At 46.4% G+C, this 23,063-nt stretch overlaps 1 protein-coding gene across 2 annotated transcripts in view; it reads left to right on the forward strand.

The window, feature by feature from the left end:
- LOC120895518 (protein scabrous) overlaps positions 1–22,566 on the forward strand; it is a 65,453-nt gene extending 42,887 nt beyond the window's left edge. For both annotated transcript variants that reach the window (XM_040298974.1, XM_040298975.1), the window contains exons 4-5: positions 6,552–7,148; positions 18,125–22,566. In XM_040298974.1, coding sequence (XP_040154908.1) covers positions 6,552–7,148; positions 18,125–19,072 — 1,545 coding nt within the window. In that variant the 3' untranslated portion in view covers positions 19,073–22,566. The remainder of the gene's footprint in view (positions 1–6,551; positions 7,149–18,124) is intronic.
- The last annotated feature ends 497 nt before the right edge of the window (positions 22,567–23,063 follow it).

Below are 23,063 nucleotides of genomic sequence, written 5' to 3' on the forward strand. Positions count from 1 at the left end.
TGAAATGGGGACAGGTAGCTCTACTTCGACCTCTTTCAAAGAACTGCCCATAGCCCATTCAGCAATTGAAAAGGTGCTCTGACTGTTTGGTTAAATTCGTGGAAACGCGCCAAAAACCGCTCGATGCGCGAGAATATAATTTCAAGTGTGTGGTATTGCCGCTCACCAACCCAATTGCCAGCATCCCAAACAAACAATATTGCCTCGGTTGGAGATTTTCTCGTTTTATGTTGTTCATTTGAAAAAGCCCCTGAATGTATGCCCCATGCCAACACTCTGTAGTGGAATGGTATGAATCAATTGCTTTTAAACTGGATCAAATTAAAGCTGTTCATTAACACTTTGCAGGGGGGGGGGGCGGGAATTAGGTACGTTTCTGGCGTAAATGTCACACTATAAAGAAATAAAAATGTAAATGGTAATGGAACAGTTCCTTTTACAGGCTAAATTTGCTACGGTTAAAATTGCGCAATTGCGCTCTTATCTTGCATGAGTATTTAGTTATAGCAAATAGTTGCACATACCAAACTCTTCTAAAATTCCACTAAAACAACTTGCAACAGAAATCACCCCCAACTATGATTGATTGGTTTCGGGACCGAATGTCTAGCTTGGTGAGCACGCAAACGTGAGAGTTCGCAATCGAAATGAATTTCCGCGCGCGCGCGCTTTTTAGAAATCAACACACTGTGTGCCAGCCTGTGAAAACAAAAACGCTTTTCGCTCAACCGCGCTCAATAATCTAGTTTGCAGCCAACTGAAACAACAGGTCATAGGCACGAATCCTAACATTGCTCCCAGCTGCTCTTGCTTTCCCTTGCTCCTAAACTCGACTCGAATTCTTTGCGTTTCTATTTCACTGTAACCTGTCCAATGAGCGGGGGTACGGTTTTTCTTTGATTTTTTCGTGTTTCCTGTACGTGAAAAAAACAGCACGCTGCATTTGCCCACCATCCCACCACAGCACCCCGGCCGGACGTGCACATTTTTATTTGCATTTTTAATTAAGTTTCTTCCAAACACACCTCGCTCAGTGCACGCTTCTCAGTCCACGTGTTCGTAGCAAGCGGGAATGTTTTTTCAACCGTGAACCGATTATTGAGTGCCCATGCTGAAAAACACGACCCATTTCACAACCACCTTTCCTCCCCTGACTCCACTGACGGTGGAGGCAATCTGGGGGAGAAAAATGCCCGAAAATTGGCGTGTGCGCTTGCCACCGCGCGGGGTGATCGTGATATATGTACGGTTGGTTATTTCGAGCTCTCACCGTCGTTTCGTTCTTACAATTCCTGTGCTCCCACCATCACACACCGGCACATCTGCCATTCAAATCCAGCACACACCGTACGGTTCAATCTCGGTGCACCGCTCGCACGGATTTGTTTATTCACCTGAAAAGTGCAATTTAAGCGATTTGTTTTAATTTCATTATACTGTGCTTCAGCCCTCCCTCCCCCACTACAACCGACATTCCAATTGGTAGGAGGCGAGAACGAAGAAGCAGCTGCAGTTAAAAACAAAAACCCGATGTGCATGTGTGGTGCACTGAAAACTGAAAACCGCCACGGAACGTCCACGTTTCTGCGATGGAGACGCCCAGTACGCGTCCGGTGCAATCTGGCTGCGTACTTGCAGCCAGCGGGGGCTAATGATGATAAATTCCCTCACCACCGACGACGACGTGTGCGACGCGTTAATGTAGCGCAACGAGAATAAATGCTCGGTGTGCTGTCATCATTTACACGTCCGCACAAATGTATGACCGCTTTCTTTTCTGTTTTTCTTTTCTTCTCTCACTCTCGCTTTAGCAAACAAAAAGCGATCCATTACCCAAACGATAAATTAATGCATCCAGGTGTGGGCGGTAGCACGGAAACGATTTTCGGCACAAAGGGTTTGCTGCAAACGATTCAATTTAAAAGTTTGCCATTTTCGACCACTCGTGCCCCCAAAAGCGATGCATTAATTCTTCACGACTTATGCGCAAACTTTCTTTCGGGGGGCAGCAGTGGTTTGAGGTGCAAAACGTTACAGAAGATTAATCATAGTTTCATAGTTCAGCGAGTCTTAACACACACACACATGGAAAACTCCTGCTAGAAGGGGTTTCCCACACAAAGAGTAGCACAATTTTGCACCATCCAACTGGTACATGCAAATACAATTTTGTAACTCCTTTGTTCGAGTTACCTTGTGCGAATAACTACAGCAAAAAAATAAAATAAAAACACACACACTCAGCACTTACGCAGCCAGAAATGTGGTTTCTATCGGGCAAGTGTGCAAACAGACATTACAAAAAACACATTCACACAATCATAACAGTGCGCACAGTATATACCTCCTAGGTGAGGCAAGGGTGGAAAGTTTTTCCCTCCGGTCAGGGGTTTTTCATCCACACGTGCCCACTATTTCCGTGCGGCAGCGGCAACCATGTAGCCTTACATCCTAATTTTCAACCTCGTTAGGACGCATCCGGGCTTCATCGTGCAGAAAAACCGCAAAAATCTGCTCCACACAAAAGCCGCTCGGTGCTACGGTGCCGTCGAGCGAACGTTTCCGGTTCGCTAGGCAAAATCCACACGGGGACCTTGTTGCTGTGGCGGTGTGTTGCTGTTTCCACCGAGCGAAAGCGAACCAACGGATCTTTACACCTTTGTCTGCAGCTCTTTTTTCTTTATCCTCTCTCCTTCTCTCTCTCTCTCTTCCTCTCTCTCTCTCTCTCCTTTTCTCTTTCTCTCTCTAACTATCTCTTTCTATCAGTATCTTTCTTCATGCGCTTAATTTCATACCTTTTTAAAGGGGTAAGGAAGGTTTGCAGTGGGTCGCCGGGTGGTTCAATTATTGTACCCTAATGCACGGTCACTGTTTGTGTATGTGTGTGTGTGTGTGTGTGTGTGTGTGTGTGTGTGTGTGTGTGTGTGTGTGTGTGTGTGTGTGTGTGTGTGTGTATGTGTGAGTGTGTGAGTTTTCAACCACTCTGATGCAAAGCACAAGCCAAAGATGGCACTTGGCAACGAGCGGGCTAATGGTTGCACCAGAGTTGCACTTTTTCGCAACCGGGAAGTTGTGCAAACAGCAAACATTAGAACACGTAAAAAATTGAAATGGGCAGCAGTGGGGGGGAGGAAAACCAGTAGAAAAACGACGGTGGTAGGCGAAACAAAAAAACAAAAACGAAAAGCCCTCCATATTGCACCTCAGATGGGCGCTCAGGTGCCAATATGTTTTCCTTTGTTCACCCTTACATTTTCTCCACGAACAAACAGAAAAGGCCAAAGGCCAGAGGTGCTGCTCCCCCCTTCTATCGTCTTTACGTAATGGGAGAAAGTGGCTAGGGGTAAGAAAAAATATAGTTAATCTTTCGCTACAGAAAACCCATTTTAACCTCTGCGGACGCTACGGCAAGGAAAGCACTCGCCCAAGAAACTCATTTACGCGGCACAACGGCCAAGTAGCTACGTGAACGTTTTCATTACTTGTGGGGGTTTTTGTTTTCCTCGATTTTTCCTTTTTTTTTTGCTACTTCCCTGAGTGTAATAGAAGCATTCGTTTCGTCTGCTCGTTAGCTGCGCTCCGCACGTTCCCCAAATTGCCACCATTTTGTCATCGGGGCAGCAGTTTCTTGTGCTTTAGTCTTGTGCATTGCAAACGCGCACCACCTGCCTTCCTGGGCAGGGCGGCTCGTACTAGCACCGGTTTTAATTCGTGCGGGAAGATGTATTTCCGGTACGTGCCGTCTGCACAACCGGTCATCCCAACCTGCAAGCGAAACTCATTTTGCCCACTGCGTGGGACGCATATTCCATCGCGTTCCTCTGCAGCGACTCAACCCACGCGATCTGTGCTGCGAGCTAAAGTTTTGCATCAGCACTGCCCAAAGTTTGACCTTTCAGCCAGCGTTTGAAACCATTTTTCCTCAAGAAGCTTATCATTTTCTGCTTCCAAAACACTTTGCCAAATCCAATCGATAAGGATCCTTAACACCTACCACCCTCACACAAAGCTACAAAGGCACGTAAAGAAAGAAAGAAAAAAGGGCCAAGTCACTTCTAAAACTCAAACGCAAAAGATAGTTTCATATCTGTTCAATAACTGGCCCCAAGCAGCGTCTTCTTCGAATTGAGAAGGGTGGAAATGGGAGAGAAAAAGTTGGCATGGGGAGTGGGCAATCCTTCCCTTCAAGCACCCTTCAAACTGTGAAGCATCCGACCTGTGAGGCAGCGCGCTTTACATTCGAGTGGCTGGGGCGATGAAATTGGATTCCAAAAATCAACGAGCGTCATCAATCCACTTCTGCCCTACGGTTGTTTGATGCTCGCTCACCGTTGTCGTGGGTTGAACTTTCGCCCGGCCAAGTCAAACTTTGTCTACCGACTGGCTTTTAACCCGTTAGCAATCGACTTCGGTGGATGATTTGGCCAATCAAACGGCACGTGCCGCTGCTGCGGCTGCGGCTGCTGCTGCTGCTGCTGCTGCTGCTACTCACAGAACCTCCTTTACTGTCAAACAATCCTATTACTGTAATTGTTTCACGTTTGGAGCTCCTTCTGCTCCAAGGGTGGAATGGTACAACGTAAATTCGCACACTCAGTACACAAAAAATAAACTGGCAAATGTTTTAAAATGAATCTTTATTTGTGGTTAATTAAGTTGATTGAATGCTCGAATGCTCCGTCTCTTTGCATTTTGCTGATTTTGCATTACCCCTGCAAGTCGAAACGCATTGCCTGCAACTGTGCTCCGGACCCCCCCCCCCTCTTTCTCATTGCACTACCGCTGAACGAGCTAGCTGGAAGTGTAGCTTTGCGTGTCTCTCGTTGGTGGCTGAGCAGTACGCCAGCCTTAATTACGGACATAATTTGATACCGCCCTGCCGACTTGCTTCTGCCTTGCAGCAAAAGGGCGTAGAAAACCGGGCATGTGAAATGTTTATTTTACACTAGGGATAGCCACTCACACACAGACACACACACGACGGGAGAACGATAAACGCGTGCCGGTATTACATTTCACCCAACCGCCTGCGCTGGCCTGGAGCCTTTCGTGCATTGTCTTTGCGCTTTTCGAAATTTGCTTCCCGGAATTAACACTCATCCCTGGGTCGGAGATGAAGTTACACACAGCATTCAAACCGGCGCCATTTGTAGCACTGTTGATTACCTTTTTTTTGGAGTTTCAGAGTGGGATTTTTGGTATTTGTGTGTTGCTTCATTAGGGAATGCTAGTGAGCCGGATGGAACGAATTGCGGCGTATTTATTACATCGACCATCGGGCCCAGATCGCTCCCTCAAAAACCGTCTATTAGGGAGCATCATCCTGGTATCACCTTCAGTTTAGCTACGTGAAAGTGAAATGGAAAACGGCCGTAATTGTATAATTTCAGTTCGCCGAACTAGCAATAATAACCTTCCGGAGCGACTAGGCGTAAAAGGGCAGCCAGCTGGACGCATTTTACAACTAATGCTCACTCCAGGTAGGGCCCCCCTTCCTTGGTATTAAAGGGGCAAAAGCAAGACAGATGATGGAGTAGTTGCTTCTATGTTGCTGTTGGTACCAGTGCCTGCTCTACACCCTTGGCAGAGACGAGTCCGAGGCTACTGGCACGTGACCTGCGCCCGCAGGCCACTGCTCGAAAGGTCAAAACCTGCTGAATAATAAAACGAACCATTTCTTCCGAATGTTATTGCTACCACCATTAACCAATCCCTTTGCTCCCTTTCCTTGGACGAGGCATTATTATAAATTCAATTCCGAACCATTCCCAGTACTGCTTCCTTTTCTATTTTTTTTTTTTTTTTGGTTTTGGTTTTGCTCCGACAAAAGGCAAACGCATTGCAGACGATCGGGACCCATCGGACCACTAACCGCCCTGTTTAGACACAGTGATTTTGTAAATTCGAAAAACTTCACCCCATTTGAAGAGTGTGTGTGTATGTTTTTTTTTATTTCGAAAAGGAATGTTGGACGAGGAAAAAGGGGCAAGCCACCCAACCAACCAACCAACCAGCTGACCTTGGAGAGTTCCATTTGCCCGTACGCAACCCAGTACGGACGTGATCAACGGTTGCGCATTTTGCTGCACGGAATGTTAATTATTAATTCAAACTGGAGCTCTCACACACGCACATTCACCTTCTCACCATCGACAAACCCACACAGCTAACCCACGGCTATCCAAAATGGGAACAGCGGGTACAGTTGTAAATTTTTGGGGGGAAGTGCAAAATCCCAAAACTCCCATGTGTGCGCATCCCACCAAGCAATTTGGCGAGGGGGCAAATGGTCAATACGTTTAGTTTAGCTGGTGGCCACCAGTTTTCTTTTGCCGAAATGGGGATACACAACTGAATTAGTAATTTGCGTAGCGTAAAGAGGTATAAATTTAATCTTCGCTTCCACTCAGGGTGTTTGGGTCATTTGGCTGAGCATTCGAATGGATTCCAATGGATTCAACCTCTTTTTAAAGCGATTTTTCCCCCAAGCGAGCCAGAACCTTCCCTCACTAACGATGTTTTCATTTTCCCGCTCTCTTTTGCTCACACAGGACGCGTTCAAGTCGGATTCACACGAGAAATCGATCCTGCCCCACACGATCGATTTCGTCGAGCCGGAGGCGGACCACCGCATGCGGCACCAGCGCTTCATCCGCCAGCAGCTGCACGAGCTCGAGGTGAAGCAGAGCGTGCTGAAGCGCCAGCTGAGCGAGCTGCACGGCCACCGGCTAGCGGACCGGCTGCGCAGCGTCGAGATCGAGCAGCGCCGCCTGGCGGGCGCTAACTTCAACGTCAGCCGACAGATCGCCGGGCTGGACAAGCTGCACGGCTCGATGCTGGAGCTGCTCGAGGACGTGGAAGCGATACAGGGCAAGTTCGAGAAGACGGTACCGGACATGCGGCGCGAAATCGCCAAGGTAGAGTTCAGCGTTGCGCAGGCCGCCTCCGAGCAGGGGCTGGTGCGGGAGGAGGTGCACAACGCGGCCAAAAGCATCCAGGCGATGGCGGTCAGCGTGAGCGCGCTGCAGGAGGAGCGCGACACGGTCAAGCGGCTGCAGGGCGAGGTGCACGAGCTGAAGGACGAGCTGGCCCGGATCCGGTCCGCGGCCGTGCTGCACCGCGAGATGGCACACAACCGGCTGGAGAAGGTAAGTTCGGGAGGGGTTTGAGAAATGGGAAACCTAACCTAACCTAAAAAAGTAAGGTTTGCTCACGTTTTCAAGGACCTTAGGATTGTGGTACAAATATTGCTCAAATTCAGTTTTTGTTTTTATTCTTGTTTCTAGTTGAAGGGTTTTTCATGGTTTGTTGGGTGCGTTGCACAATTGATTGACCGTTTCTCAAATATTTATTAATATTTACGATTTATGGGCATTGTTCCATTGAAATTCAATACAAATGAACAAAAAATCTTGGAACTCTCAATAAAAAAATAGAGGAATGTTCTTGTTTCGAATGTTTTTATTGACGTCCACTAACATTAAGCCAGAGTTTCTGTCGGTTTTCTATCAAATGGTATAGCTTTTTGTCGTTCAAGTTGTTCAAGAGCAAGAACTTTTTGCAGGGACCAAAAGCAGTTACGCCAAAGCTGTCAAATTCGTCAGCTGTCGTGACGACGCACCCAACGCTTTTACAGCTGTTTGATATAACTTTTTACGAAAAACGTCCATTGTTTAGACTCTTACTTTGCAATCAGTTTTTAATCACTGCTCTTGGTTACAGAATGGGTGCCCGAGTTTTTGTCGCTAACCTGTTCGCTGGTACAATTTTCATATACTACACATAGAGCGCCTGTTTCGGACATCACCCGGAAGCACTAGCAATTACGCTCAGCTTGTATGCTTGCTGTACAAAACAAAATGACGAAATTGAATACCAATTTAGACATATTGAGCGACAAGACAGCATTTATGTGTGAACATGTTTGCCCGAAAACCGTGTAAAACTTTGTGCCCATGTCACATCGAATCGACGAGTCGGCTATTTTTAGGCATCACATTGACATTTTAGTTGACACGCTCACGGTATCGACGAGCAAAAAAAAACAGGGCCACGATGCTAAAGCTTATTCGCGCTTCAACCCTCGAAATGGTTCATCCCCTATGCTGTTATCCATTAATGATTTACCGGTGGCCGTTGTAGCTCGAACGAAGCTGCTGCAACGACATCGGCTTACAGTACGGTACGCCCCATGACAATACGGGGCTGAAATATCGATTCACTCAAGAGCGTTACTTTGCCGGAGACACATACACACACACACATTTTAATGAAAAATTGTTCACCGCAAAATTTTATAATCAAACGAAACGGCGCGTAGCGCTAGCGCTGGCGCAAGGATCGTCCTGGCGCTACGACACAGCCACCAGCGATCAATAGATCGATGTACACACTCACACACATACACGTACACGGCAGACACAATTTTTGGTACGTTGTCCTAAGTGCACCAAACTGCATGGCATTGCAACGACGCAAGGTTAGCTTAGCGAAACAGTTCCAACAGGGCGATGGCGCGATCGTTGTTAAACCGGTTCCGGGAAAGCAGCAAAAAGCTCCGCAGCTCGCTGCGCTTAGAGTGGTATGCTTCACTTGTTTCGATATTTTCCTACAAGGGGACAATGTTTTCCAATGCTCCATCCCGTGCTTCATCGCTCACGCTGCAGTGCGATTCGATGCGTGTCATGTAAGCCATGCACAGCTCCCGAGCACGCTCGACGACGCGAACAAACGGGTCGACAAGCTTCCTTATCCGTAACATAGCTTCTAGGCGACACACCGCCGTGCCGTGTCGTGGGCTTGGTAGGATCCGCTATGGCCGTATGAAACATTTGACGGTCCCGCAAACACCGTGTGTGTGTGTGTATGCACATTCATTAGCCAAACATCAGCTTCCCGGGGTTCGACACGGCCAGCTTGCCGTGTACCTGCGAACGTTGTAAGGTTCGTGATTTCATACCCAAAAACTCGTTTTTTTCCTCTTCTTCTATTTTTATGAGATTGCACGCCTGAAAAAAAAACGCACCTTTGTGCCTAAAACTGAAGATATGGAAACGGAAAACAATGTTTTGGGTGGGAGGCGTAAGCGCACGGTGGGGAAGGAAATAACGCGAATGATCGAAAAGTTGACAAGCGTGAAATTTAAATTACCTTCACGCGGATTTTCCGGAAATGCTGCGGCACACAAAAACGCTCGCCAGCCCGCCCAGTGTCCACCGGGTGTAGTCGCTCATCGGTCGACTGGCGGGATCGACGCCGTGACTTTTCTTTGTGACTGTTTTTTGGCTTTCGGGATTCTTTTTGAATGTGCTGTGTGGTTGTGCCTATCTCTCGCTCACTTCATTCTCACTCGGGAACGGGGACGGTTCCCTATCGCGCGGTACACTTTTTGTCCCCTAAAGCATCCCAAAGGGAAAAGGCCCAGGTATGGGATTTAACGGCTGTGTGCACAGGATCTCGGAGCGCATCTGCGTCAACGGACAGCAAGCTCACCTGAGTGAGCTTTTCGCAAGGGAAATCGCATCGCTGGAAAGCTGAAATAACTTTCCTCGTATTGATTGATGGCAGCAGCAAACCGCACCTCACGGGAGGACACTACTGCACCGTCCCCAGTGCGTTGAGCGCTGGGAGCACTCCACTCCAGGTGAGCGCGATAACCTGAGATGGTACAATAATACCGACGTACGCCTGCCCCGTACACCATCGCACCATGATGGGCGATGGGCTGTCTGGGCGAGGGATGGGGCGGGAAATTCATTCCGCCTGGGAATAAACATTTGTCTCGAAATTGTACGGTAGCGATGCAAATTAGTGTGTGGCGTCGTAAAATGTGGCTTCGACGCATTACGACGTCCTACGGAGATGGATACGGCAAGCACACCGTGCCGCCGTGTGAATTCTTTGCCTGGAGTACCGAGCTCGGTAGGAGGCGTCATCGTATCGTTTCATCATTTCAGTCTCAATTGGAGTATGACGAAGGATTTGCATTGAAACGCTATGCATGAATTGGGTTTGGTTGAACAAGATACATAATTTTGCATGAATTGCTTAATGTTTCTCAATAGAAAATGTATGCTTGGTGACAAATTCACTAAAACACACGTTTCCTTTGTTATACACAATGAAGGCGGACCCCAGAAAGACGTGTCATTCCTTTAATCTATCTGTAGTTTTTGACATGGATTATCAATTTATTCTGTAAATAACGCCCCATTTGGAACATAAAACTCAAAAGGATATCACCAATAACCTTATCAACGTCAAATCTCTTGAATTCTTGATCAGGTTTCATCATATCAAATTATTCGTTTAAAACGGTTTAATACTCTCATCCTCCTCTAAGGTTGTTGCAAAATGCATACATATAATCCCTGAAATGATTCAAGTGATCGTACCCCAGCGATGTGGATGCAAACGTTTTAACATACAGCTCAATATCGCAGCATCTTTCCGTATCCAAACACGTTGTTTCCACTACCATCCAATCATGCCTACCCGACCTGATCCGTCGAAGAATTCATTCACTTACAATTGAATTTCACGCCCACCACCAACAGCATTTGCTCCTTCGCATACGTAATTTAAATGAGCCTAATGTACTCACTGCTCTAACTGCATCGTTCAATAGTAAACGGCAAGCCCTATTCCATCAATTTTGGAATTATTAAACGACACGCACACACACATATGTATACATATCTCGTGCCAGCTACGGCTTCACCATTGCGTCCCAAAACCATTTTATGAGTCGATTTAATTGAATTGCGAACCGACCCGTGATTACAAAGCACGGGTGACGTTTTGCGGTAATGGTGATTGCTTTCCCTGGCCCCATACCGCATCCGTCCCGCCTAGTTTGTCCCCGGGAAGTGAATTATCCTTTCGATGAAGCCGTTTGGCACGTTCCAATTTCGCTATCGGTTTTCGGGATGCCGAATGTCTTATCACATCGTGATATTGCCTGCGCGCGTACGCAAATTATTTGTCGGAAAATCCGTTCGCATTCTCGCGTTTGCAATTTTGGAAGGAAATTCCAATTTTCTTAAAGCAAAACCATTCTCTAACGGCACACCGCTATCTAGCACAAGGAAAGATCGAGTGTGAGTGGCAGAAAAAAAGCCAAAAGTTCATCGTACACACACACACACACACACACACACACACACACACACACACACACACACACACCCACTACAGCCGTGGCGTCGAGTGTCATCTTAACGGTGTTCCTTGCGCCATCCTTTCGCCATCCTCGCTGATTTCGCCAATTCATCGTTTCCCGCTCATTGAGCGGCGTGTTGAAGCGTGCACCATATGAGCCGGAACGTGTCGAAGTGCTGCTATCGGTGTCTGCCACACCGAAACCTCCGCAGCCGGGGAAAAGGAAGCAAAACTTCTTCACGTGTGACTTGCTCTATCACGCCCAGATCTCGAACCCTTAACTCACTCTCTCTCACACACATACACACACACACACACCGTGGACCCCCAAGTGGACGCATCCTTATAAACCCCGATCGGTGTGCGAATGGTGCTTGTGTTTGCGGCTGGTCCCTTGGCTGAAGCAATAACAGAGAGGAAGAAGAAAAAAATCCGAACACAAAAACGCACATTCAATCAGTTTTTGTCAAGGAGGGCAACATCTCGATAAGTCGTTGATCTTGAGATGAAGTGCTTCGGCGAATGATGATTGTTCAATGAACCCTGCTACCGTGGCGTACCAGAATGGCGAGTGCCTTGCGGGGGTAGAGTTACACAGAAAAACGCCGTAAGCAAACTGCACGTAATTCTTGCTCATCGTACACGAAGCCAAGATTTATGGGTGATGCGCAAGAGGTTCCAATTCATCGTTTCTGCTTCCTGTGTTCCGCTGTATTCCATAAGCGCGAATAAACTTATGACAACCTCACCATTTCACCATTCCAATTGCTCTGATCTTTTACATAAGTGAGCTTCTCCCGTTCCCCTAATTTCAATGGTATGGTAATGCTAACAAAGAGGAAAGCAATACCGAGAACAACTTCCCAGCACAGCATACATACCCCAGTGAAGCGATCCCTCATCTCATCATCATCGTCGGCGTGTAGTCGTGGTCGTGAGAGTGTTGTTCCCGCTGCTCTCCAACCATCTCCCACAGGCTGTCTTGATTGGAAAAGGGCTGATTCATTTCAGCTTTCCGACCACGTTTTTCCACGGACAGTGTGCTGTAGTGCTCACTCAATTTCCCAGCGCAATAAGGGATGCGGGGAACGGCGGCTACTGGGCGAAGAAATTTATGCATGATCGCTTAATATCGTTATGCCCGGGACCCGGAGCGATACCATCGAATCACTGTGTAGTGATGCCGTAGCGGTGCTGTACCACACACCGGCCCCACCTGATCGACTCAGGCTGCCGCCAGGCTGCAAAAGGACCCAGAGGACAATCGGAATGTATTATGAAATTACGCATTATGCCATAGCCCGTTCGGTACGGTTCGGTGCGGTCCATCGGTGTGATGGCAAAAAGGTTCGCAAGAGTGTTGAAGAAGAGGGAAAAATTGTATTATCGTATTACGGATTACGGAGACCAGGGCGCCCCCACGCGGTAGATACAATGCTCGGAGAAGTATTAAAAATCCATCGCTCGCAGTCGTTTCGTTTGATCCTGGCCCCATCCGCTTTGATGGCAGAATGATTGGCAGCGGACGACGAACACGGCAAGGATGGCTGTGAACAATTCCGCACCGGGAAAAGGTACCGGGCACTGTCAGCCAATGCTGTGAAGCCCCATCCAAGCATCCCTTCGAGCAATGTGCAATATGACAAGCCAGCAAGAGTAATAGGGTTTGGGGAAAGAACAACTTTAACTCTTTATGCTGCGAAAAACACACCGAACACACTCTCACGTAGAAGGGGACAAGAAATAAAAATGATTTGATTCGTTTCACAAGAAGCCGACGGGCGTGAGCAACGGCTTTTATTTTCCACGCTCCGAAACGCTCGACACAATACTTTTCCATCTTGTTGGTAGGGTTACGATCTGATGGATTGAATTGCTTTTGTAGTAGTGTTTTTGTTTGTTTAGAAAGCACTATGCCTTCTCGCTGTTTCCTCTACGGGTAAGGTTAAGAGTTGAGTGCAACACACACATATGGGGGAATAATCCCATCATCAGCCAGGACCCCACGACGGGTGAAGGATACTGTGTGACACCGCACCGTCATGCGAGAGTCAATCTTTCTGACAAGTGCACGCCGTCCACCGTCTCACAACAAGATGGTCACAACTTCAAACGGAAACAGTATGCAAACAAACCGCTGCTCGGTCGTGCATGCAATATACACATGTGTGTGTGTATGTGTCTGAATGTTTCTGTATCATCGTAGTCGTGGGTGATATGAATGCAAAACCTCTTCTTCAGCAAGCGGCTGCATCACACCAAGCGATTGAGCGCATTGTAAAGTGCATTTGCATGCAAAATATGCAACAAATAGAACACACAAAAAAACACTCTCCTCGTAGCTCGTGCAAAAGATGAGATTTCACTATTGTTTCACCGCACAAACGATACGGAATGCGGACAGCAGCAGCAACAAAATGTCTTGCACTGCACTTTCTTCCGACTGCAATGTTGGCGTGAATACATTGTCCTGCTGCGACCTAACGTCTTCGGAAGTGTGGCACTTGACGCTACCTAACCGAGAAAGAGAGAGAGAGAGAGAGATAGAAAGAGAGAGAAAGAGAGAGTAAGAAAAAAGAGAGAAAAAGCTCCATTACCCCTGTTGTCCAAATAATTCCGGGCGAGTTATGCAAAAACAACTGCACCATAACCGAAGCATTCAAGCGACACTCGGGAACTTCACGGAGCGGATGGAGGACTAAATAAACTAAAGAAAATGAGATTTATAGCACTGCGAGATATGTAACCGATGTGTACAGGCTGTGGTGGGGAAGGGCAGTGTGAGACGTTTGAAATGTTTTCGCACCAGCGCAAAGTTTTGAAGTTGACGTGTTGTTTACTGTGCCCGGTGCCGGCGCGTTTTGGGTGTTGCATTGGCAATGCATTTGCATACGAGCGCTTACGCGAAATTCCACGATGAAGAAAATGCATCAAGGAGATTACATTTTCGCCACGCGAAGCGAAACGCCTTTTGCCGGCAACGCTCGCTGGGTAGAGGATGGGATTTTACTGGTAAATCTGCTTTCGTTTGCTGCTAGTAACGAACGGGGTTTTGGAAGATGTATTCGCCAAATTCGCTCAACCACATCGACCACAGACACTGCACAAAGTTTAGCCCGGCGCACTTGGTTGGGCTTGGGGAAAATTTGGGTCACACAAATAAGGATTCACTTTTCACTTTAGACGACACTGCACCACCTTTTGAGGGGCAAATTTGGCTTTGCTTCATGTACGGGAACGAATTTGGTGCTTCGAATTTACTCCCCATTGCAGCAGTAGCAGTATCGGTTGTAATGACACAGAAATAGCTACCCAAATAGCATTGCATACACCAACCGAAACTCCACTACATTAGTCTAATTGCAGCTTTATCAGAAACGAAACACACGCCCGCTCGGCTCAAATTGATTTGCAACACCTCATCGATCAACAACTTACAGAAAATTCTAATTAACCTTCCTCAAACATACCTTTTTTACGGCGAACTTTGTGTCCTAAAACATGTGCACACTATTGCACGATGCAATTTGTATGGGCAGGGGATTGTATCGAAACGATCTCCTGCTTCGACACATCGACACCGATGCGATTGGCCCATCCCAAGTGCATCCATCGATGGTGAAAGATTAGAAAATCATACAAGCTTGATTGAATGGAGAACTCCGGAATGCAACACAGACACCCAATGCTGTGTGATGGATGAAGCTTTGGCCACTCAATTTGGTTGCGAATCGAAGTTCGGACGCTTAATTCAACGTGCCGAAGCAGGAGTGCATATTCGCAATGAGATGATGATGAGGATGGTGTGAGCACAAGCGGCACACAATGATTGTGCCTCGAACAGCTCGAATGGTCGCTCGTCATCAATCAAACGACGTCAGCTGTTGCAAATGAGATTGTCATGTAAGCTCCCTCCCACCCCTTAACATTAGGGTGGGTGAGATGCCCGCTTGAGCAATCGACATTTGTTACGTACGGTGCCGGTCCATCTCTCTTGCCGATGGCTGTCGCCCGTTTTGTTATCTTGTGTGAGCCATCGGCATATTCTATTCTACCCGCTGCATATCAACGGGACACTAAATTCCAATTTCCTCATTTTCCCAACACGCGACCTGGCATGGGGAACTTGTCGATACAAAACCACTCTCACAATATGCCATTCCATGGGAATGGGTTGACCCATACACAGACCCCCCCCATTTTCGGGTGTGCAGCAATTGGGTGTAGAACGCGGCGCACCGGACCGCTTTTCCTTCCGCTTCCCTCTGGCGCAACAAAAGCGTGTCGAAAAATTGAATTGAATATTTTGAGCGTTCTTGTACCGGATCCACTCAATTGCAGACCATCGCGCGGGCAAAAGGCGATCTCTGGCGATTGGATGCCAAAAATGCACCCGCTTTTCCCATCATTGACACATTTTACCACTATCGATTTATGATTGCAATGCCACGCAATGGTGCTGGCAGCACCACCGGCTCATACACACACACATACCCTTCAAGGGGCGGGATGCAATTGATCGTTCCGGCGAAAAACCGATGTACAGTGCGAGGTGTTGCGCTGTTGGTGGTGAACTATCGTACCCCATGGCCCGGATGGTCGATAAGGGGCCTGATGGTGATGGTGATGCTGTCTGGTATCATCCAGCATACCATGCCAGCAGCAGGAGCATCAGGGGTGTGAGCAGTTTGCGGGAAACTCTACACTCACAAGGTTCACAAAACGCCACAGAACAGGCATACATTGTATGCGCAACGAGCATCGGTGGAAAGCATCAATATAAATAGCAAAGGGGCAGCAAAAGCCCCCATCCAGGGGCAGGTACTCGTTTCTTTTGAGGTGGAATAGAAGGGTTTCGTAAGCTGGAAACCCCAAAGGCTGGGAGCCTCACAGCTCCACGTTTCATCCCGAGACACGAGAAAGCAATCCGGCACTGTGTGCCGGCATTCTCTGTGCAGAAGATGAAAGTGGAATGTTTCTTTTGGCCAAAGGATGGCAACATGGAACACTTCCTTATCCCTTGGCCTCGGCCCAGATTGCCGGAACCGGAGGATTAGGGATTATCTTTCGGCAAAACTTTGTCCATAATTCGGGCTGCACACCGGACCGCACCAAGGAATGTATCACTTTGTTACATCCATGCGCCTCAATACCTGCCCGTCCGGTGGTGAGTTCGTGTTCTTTTTTTTTTTAGAAAGAGTAGGAAAAACATCATTCCTTTGAGAATATTTTATACGAAGCGAATGAAGAGGTTTGGATGATATCATCGGAAGGTTTAGGGGTACACGCGGCTAAATGGTTACCTGTAATGCCATCAAGCGTGTATTTGTTGAACATGGTAATTATGATTAAAAAGATAGTTTATGAGCAGACTAATTGATTGAATTGATTCGTAATAGTTTAGATTTCTTCATAACGCGCTTAAACTTAAACACTTCAAATAATAAACTATCTTTATGTAATAGACCGAGGTCACATCCCAAAGGTTACACCTTGTAGGTCGTTTCACCGTCTAGGAAATTAATTTATAGGAGGTTACATCAGCATTACACCCCGATAAAAAAAACACCGTTACTAAAAAAGTACAGATAAAATGTAACGCTTCGTAACGCTTACTTTTTGATCGTTCAATTTCATTCCACCGATTGGTGAAGCGAAATCCAAACGACATTGCTATTTTCTTTATTGTACAGCGCAAACCAACAATTTAACAAAAGTTTTAGTGATTTTTTGGATGTTTTTATGTCAAAATGGTAGTGAACAATCTGCAGTTTATTGTTGCTGATGCTGAAGTTTCTACTATTTTGCAAAATTCCGCAAAATTCCGAGCCATGTGTTCTCAGCCTTACGGTGGTTTTTCAGTGTTTTCAGTGTCCTCGACCATATTTTTTATAAATTCGACTGAAAGTTACGCCGTTTCAAAGATTTTTGTGTTGTAATCCGTTTAAACAAACTGTTTAAAATCATTATTTTTTAAAATTTAAAATAAACTTATCTATGTTTTGGGTTTTTTTATTTCCATTAAATTATTCTACTTCAATCCTTAAGATAAAACGGACTTAAAAGGACGTTTTGTGTTTTAATACCACACTAATACACTATTGATTTGTTTCATACTGCATATAAAGTGTCAAAGCTTCGATTATTGTCTAAACATCCCTATTAAATGTTTAATCCAATAAAATTAAGCGTAAAATGACTTAACATGACCATTTGGCCCCATGTTCCCCTGCCCAAGAAATGTGCTGCTGCATACACTCTTGTGTACTTGACCCTTGCACGAACGGAATTTCCAGTGGGCATTCATAGGGTTTCTGCGAAACGGAACGTACCGCACAAAGATGGTTGCGTTGCGCATGCAAACCGACAAAAAATAAATAAGTAGAAATCCAATGAACAACTTACAGTAAGTAAATTTCCCAGAAAGGAAAAGAGCGTTGGAGATATTTACCCGCCCTGCCATGACTCTTCCCTTTTTGCCAGCCCTCAGGCACGTTGGCAAAGTATGATACAAAGCACTACCACTGGTTCATTATTCCCAACCATCACGACCGGGGACGGTAAATGCACCGAAAGAGCTTATTCACTTCTTTCACGAGCTGTCCTCCTGTCTCATTATCGGACTACTGCAACGTTGTTGCTGTCCGTCCGTGCACGATGGGAAAAAGCAAGTTTTGCACTCGGTGCTCGTTTAACGTCAAACATTCTTCTGATTGCTCTCTGCTTCCGCTCTCTCCTTTTCTGTGGTGGGCGCAGTGTTCCATTCTCTTCCCCGTGCAATGACTAATGGTAAATGGTCGTTTTTGCTCGATTTAATTACTCGCTCACCCTATACCGCAGGATGCAACTCCTGCGTGCTTTGCGTTGTTGTACATTTGATATTTTCCTTCCCGCGTTCCTACCACCCGTACACTGCCCGGTGCTTTCTTACTCATCCGCTCCGTTTCGTTTGCCTATTTTGCAGCTGGAGGCCGGCTCGAAGTCCGATTACAACGGTAGCAGCGTGCCGCACCGCCCACAAACCGAGCTGGAGCGGACGACCAAGCTGGTGCAGCAGCTCGAGTCGGTCGAGCACGAGTACGAGTCGATCATCAACAAGCTGCCGCGCGACTGCAGCCAGATCGAGCGGATGCGAACGGCCGGCACGGCCAACCAGCCCGGCGACGGTGGCCTCTACCTAATAGCACCCGCCGAACAGCACCACCCGCTAATGACGCAGTGCTTCGGCGAGTGGACGACGGTGCAGCGGCGCCAGGACGGTACGGTTGACTTTAACCGCTCCTGGGAAGAGTACGCCCAAGGGTTCGGCACACCGGCCGGCGAGTTCTGGATCGGCAACCAGGCGCTGCACCACCTGACGCAGGACAACTGTTCCCGGCTGCGCATCGTCATGCAGGACATCTACGACAACACCTGGTTCGCCGATTACGGCAGCTTCCGGATCGATTCGCGGGACGGTGGCTTCCGGCTGGACCTGGGCGGATACAGTGGCAACGCGTCGGACGCGTTCGAGTACCAAAATCACATGCAGTTCTCGGCGATAGACGTCGACCGGGACATCTCGAACACGCACTGCGCCGGCAACTACGAGGGTGGCTGGTGGTTCTCGCACTGCCAGCACGCGAACCTGAACGGCCGCTACAACCTGGGGCTGACCTGGTTCGATGCGTCCCGTAATGAGTGGATTGCGGTGAAATCGAGCCACATGATGATTGCCCGCCGGCCGGACTGTGATGCGAACGTTACGGAGCTGCCGGTGCTGGAGCCGGTAGCGGCCGCCACGCTGCTCACGACGAGCGGGCTGGGCGCCGACGCTTCCACGCCCGCCAATGGGGCGAGGAGTGATCAACACGAGACCAACGATGGAGGGCGGCGGCCGCATGGTACCACTACTGTGCCGACGTTCGCGTAAGTAACATCGCAGGCAGGTCGCTAATCCTTCCGCCCTCCCGGGAAAGCAGATGCTTGACGCCCTTAAAACCCCACAAAACCCAAATCATCATCCCGATCGGTTACCTCGGCAGCTTCTTGCTCATCGTTCATCGGATTTGTCATCGGAATCACACGTTTAATGACGATTTACGCTTTCGCTTTAAGCATTACGCTACGACATTTACAGGACCAGGACAAAGAGACGCTGATTGGAGCGTGAGCGATAGAGCGCAGACGACGAACTCCTTTTTGAGCGGTACGGTCTTCCTCTTTGCCTCGGGAATGCACGAAATCGATTTTCCAATTTTCACGCAAACTTCATTTTGTGGCTCCTGTTTAGAGCCGATTGTGTGACGTAAATGGTACAATCTAATTGATGGTCTCCATCAAAGATTCGCTCGCTGTGGCCACCATCGTGATCGTTTCGGGGCCAACAAGGAAGGACAGCAGGCACGCGTTGCGTTTGCGTGATTGAAAAGTGAGATTACTCCGTTGATTGGATTGAGGTCGGCAAAGTATATTTCGTTTCGCACTCCTTCCTTTTTGTTGTTGTTGCTGTTGCCCGACCGGGCAAAGCCTCCGGTCCAAACGCACGAACACGAATCTATTCGTAGCATTCATCAACGTCAACGTGCAGGAAATTTGGTAAAATGTTTCACTTTCACTGTTTTCTTTATTTATCGCCGGTTTCTTTTTTTTTTTTTTTTGCTTACGGGTAAAAGTTTTTTCTCTTCTCTTCCACTCTTGCAACACCTTTTCTCTCCGCCGGGACGATCCATTTCCGTGCGCTCGAACAAAGATGATTTAACGCCTCCGTGACTATCAAGATCTTGGGTAGTAGCGAACGGCGATGGCCACGTGATAGGGACCGCCGCATCGATTTGATTGGCGGCCAGTAAAGTGAACTTCAAATTACCGAACATCAACGGAAAATGGGGAAAGCAACCCGCTTCACACGCGCTTCGGTACATTGTCTTTTACCATCCCGCGAAAGATCCTCCGAGCGTCGGTGGAAAGTAAAAGTGCTCGGGCGGAGCAGCCATCCTATAAGCGGACGCAGGCTTGTGTGCCCAAGCGTTGAGGAAAGCGTAAAAAACACGAGGTAATGGAGCACAAGCCTCCTAGCGTTCGGGATGCATTAAAAGTTTCCTGTCTGGGGCAGAAGCGAACCCGGAAAGGCCCATTTATTACTTTTTCCCAATTTTTCGCACCTAGCCTGGGGCTACATTTTTCACCGCTTTTTTCTGTGTGTGTCTATGTGAGAATATTCTACCGGATTCGCTTCTTAGCACGTTCATCTATATGTTACCTACCATCTGAAGATCTTTTTCCATGTTGGAGGTTCATGTTTTTTTGCATTTTAGTCTTTTTGGTCAGCATTTTGTCGACAGTCGTGTGCATGTGCAGCAAACGGCTAATAATGGCTGAAAAATTATACCACCATACATTCGGCAGCTGCAAACCCAATTTTTAACGTTTCAACTATTCCAGCCTCGGCAGGAATGAAGCAAACTACCAACACAGGCCGTGCCGTAACCGGTTCCGGTTTTCCGTTACTGTCGTCACAGGGATTGCCGTTTCAGAGTGATAAATTATAGCGCCACCATACCCTTTTATCTTACAAGCCGGCACCGTCAAAAGAGAGGAATCGTTCCCAGCTCGCTCACGGTCTTAAATGTAATTTGAGTTGCTTCAGCGATGATTTAGTTTTATCACAGTGTAGCGGAACAGCTCGTAAGCGTAAAGCATCGTTTTTTAGAAGAGGAATGAACAACGACATAGTCTACATTTAGGCGCTTACGTTTTTACGTTTACAGAGCTGTATAGTTTAACAAAATAGTATAAGCTGCTTGCTTTGGGACAGGAAATGGACAATGGACTCAAGCCAAACCTTTTACTAAAACAAAAAATAACAACCACACAACACAAAATGGACCCGCAAATGAACGATAAACCAAATACCAAAGAATTTACGACAAATGAAAATCTGACCAATGGCATCGAACCTTTTGCTTTGGCCAGCATAAATGCGAACTTTATTTTGCGTCCCTTCTGGACTATTGGTTCTTAAACAACATGAGCAAACAAATCAAACAGAGAAAAGATAAAATTAACTCATGAAACTATTCGACAATTTAAAGCATTATAATACTAATTTTGTTTTAATACTTTTTGCGACCTTTCCTTTATTTAATTTAAATAACGCCATTAAGTCAAAGTACCCCAAAACACATTCCCGCATTCCCCACCTCCCTTTATCGTATTCCCTCATTAGTAGCGTATAAGTAATGGACGAAAGTAAAAGAAACAAAAAGCTGCACAAAATAAGCACGATTTGCAAACCGAATGGAGTCGAGCATATGCGCGAACACAAGACATGTAAATAAACCAATGACGAATTAAAATACAAAGCAAATCACAGATAGCTGATGTAAAAACTAATGCCACGCGGAAAGAAATCAGAAGGTCGTGGAATGTAATTTCGCTCGATCGATTGAAGAAAATTTCACAGAAAAAGAGTAAAAGTAAAAACTATCGTACCAAATATTGTTAGATCGGGGAGGCGGAAGTAAACTGAGAACACATTTCGTCAACGTCTCGATTTGAAGAATGTTATGTGTCGAGTCTGGTTGATTTCTGCTAGCAAAATCTTATTGCATTCTGACTTTCAGAAAAGGTGTTTTCTCAACAGAAGAAATAACACACAAAAAGGGAGCTGAATCGTGAAACAAAAAGTGGCATGAAAGCGGGACGAATTTGATCAGACGTAATAGAAGTACATTGAAATGATTTCACCTAGGCGTAAACAATTAACAAGTAAGTGAGAAAGCTGTTTTAGGAAATCAAACTTTATCGCGAAGTGAATGCAAAGCTTATTAAGTTATTATGAATGTTTACGTTTAAAAAGCAACATGTCTTCACCCCGATACCTTGTACATACCGCAACTCATATTGTGTGCAGAGAATCATGTTGAAAACAGCATTTGCAGAGAACACATCAATCAGTATGATATGCGATACTGCTGGCTCTGTTTTGTCGTGTAGAAAACATAATATGTAATGCTACAATAGCATCTGCATCAATGCACACCAACAGGTCCCATCCCCACAAATCATTCTCAATAGATCCAATTTGTGCGTAAAAGTAGCAAACATTCACAATATACACACACACCCACACTAACAACATCACAGAGCTATTAGCAATGAACGTAAAAGATGAAAATAAAAGGACAAAATAGTAAAAAAAAAGTGTGCAGCGAAATGCTTTTATTTCAACTTATGTTACACAAACCACATACACACACTCATAAAAGGCACGAAAACCAAATGACAAACAAGTACGGGGAGCGATCCTCCAGCAATTCTGAAACAACCAATCAGTAAAACAAACACACAAAAACAAAATCATCATAAGGATCTAATAGTTTAAGGAAACTGTAACAATAAAAATGCTATCGAACTTTTTCTAAATTTTCCGTCTTAAATGCTCACTTAAATCCTGAAAGAAACGATCAGATTTATTTTATATTGCTCTAGTGTGGTAAGTAAAAATACATATCAAATACATTTAAATACGTTATCCACTCTAAAAGTATTTGTGTACAAGCATTTATGTAGAAAAATTTACAAGTAGACAAATTTACGCCTAATTAGTTCATAGCATTCCACCTGTTGAGTCAATCGCTATTAAATAGCTACTAAAATTGATTCTTAAACACTCGTTTTGACAAATTAATGCGGTCAATAATTGCAGTCGCCCATAAAAAGGAACGCCCCACCGCCCAATCGATTGATTGTGCCACGTCGCAAAACCAATTTGTCACAGCCAATACAATAAACCTTCCGGTATTATTGAACTACCCCAGGATCCACTCTCTCTCTCGTATTCATGCGCACCCAAACACCCCATAATGTGCCATAGAATGGTTTTACAGACCCGCAAACACACATCTTCTTAAGAGAACTCC

The sequence above is a fragment of the Anopheles arabiensis genome, chromosome 2, assembly GCF_016920715.1.
Source record: "Anopheles arabiensis isolate DONGOLA chromosome 2, AaraD3, whole genome shotgun sequence".
Classification (NCBI taxonomy): Eukaryota; Metazoa; Arthropoda; class Insecta; order Diptera; family Culicidae; genus Anopheles; species Anopheles arabiensis.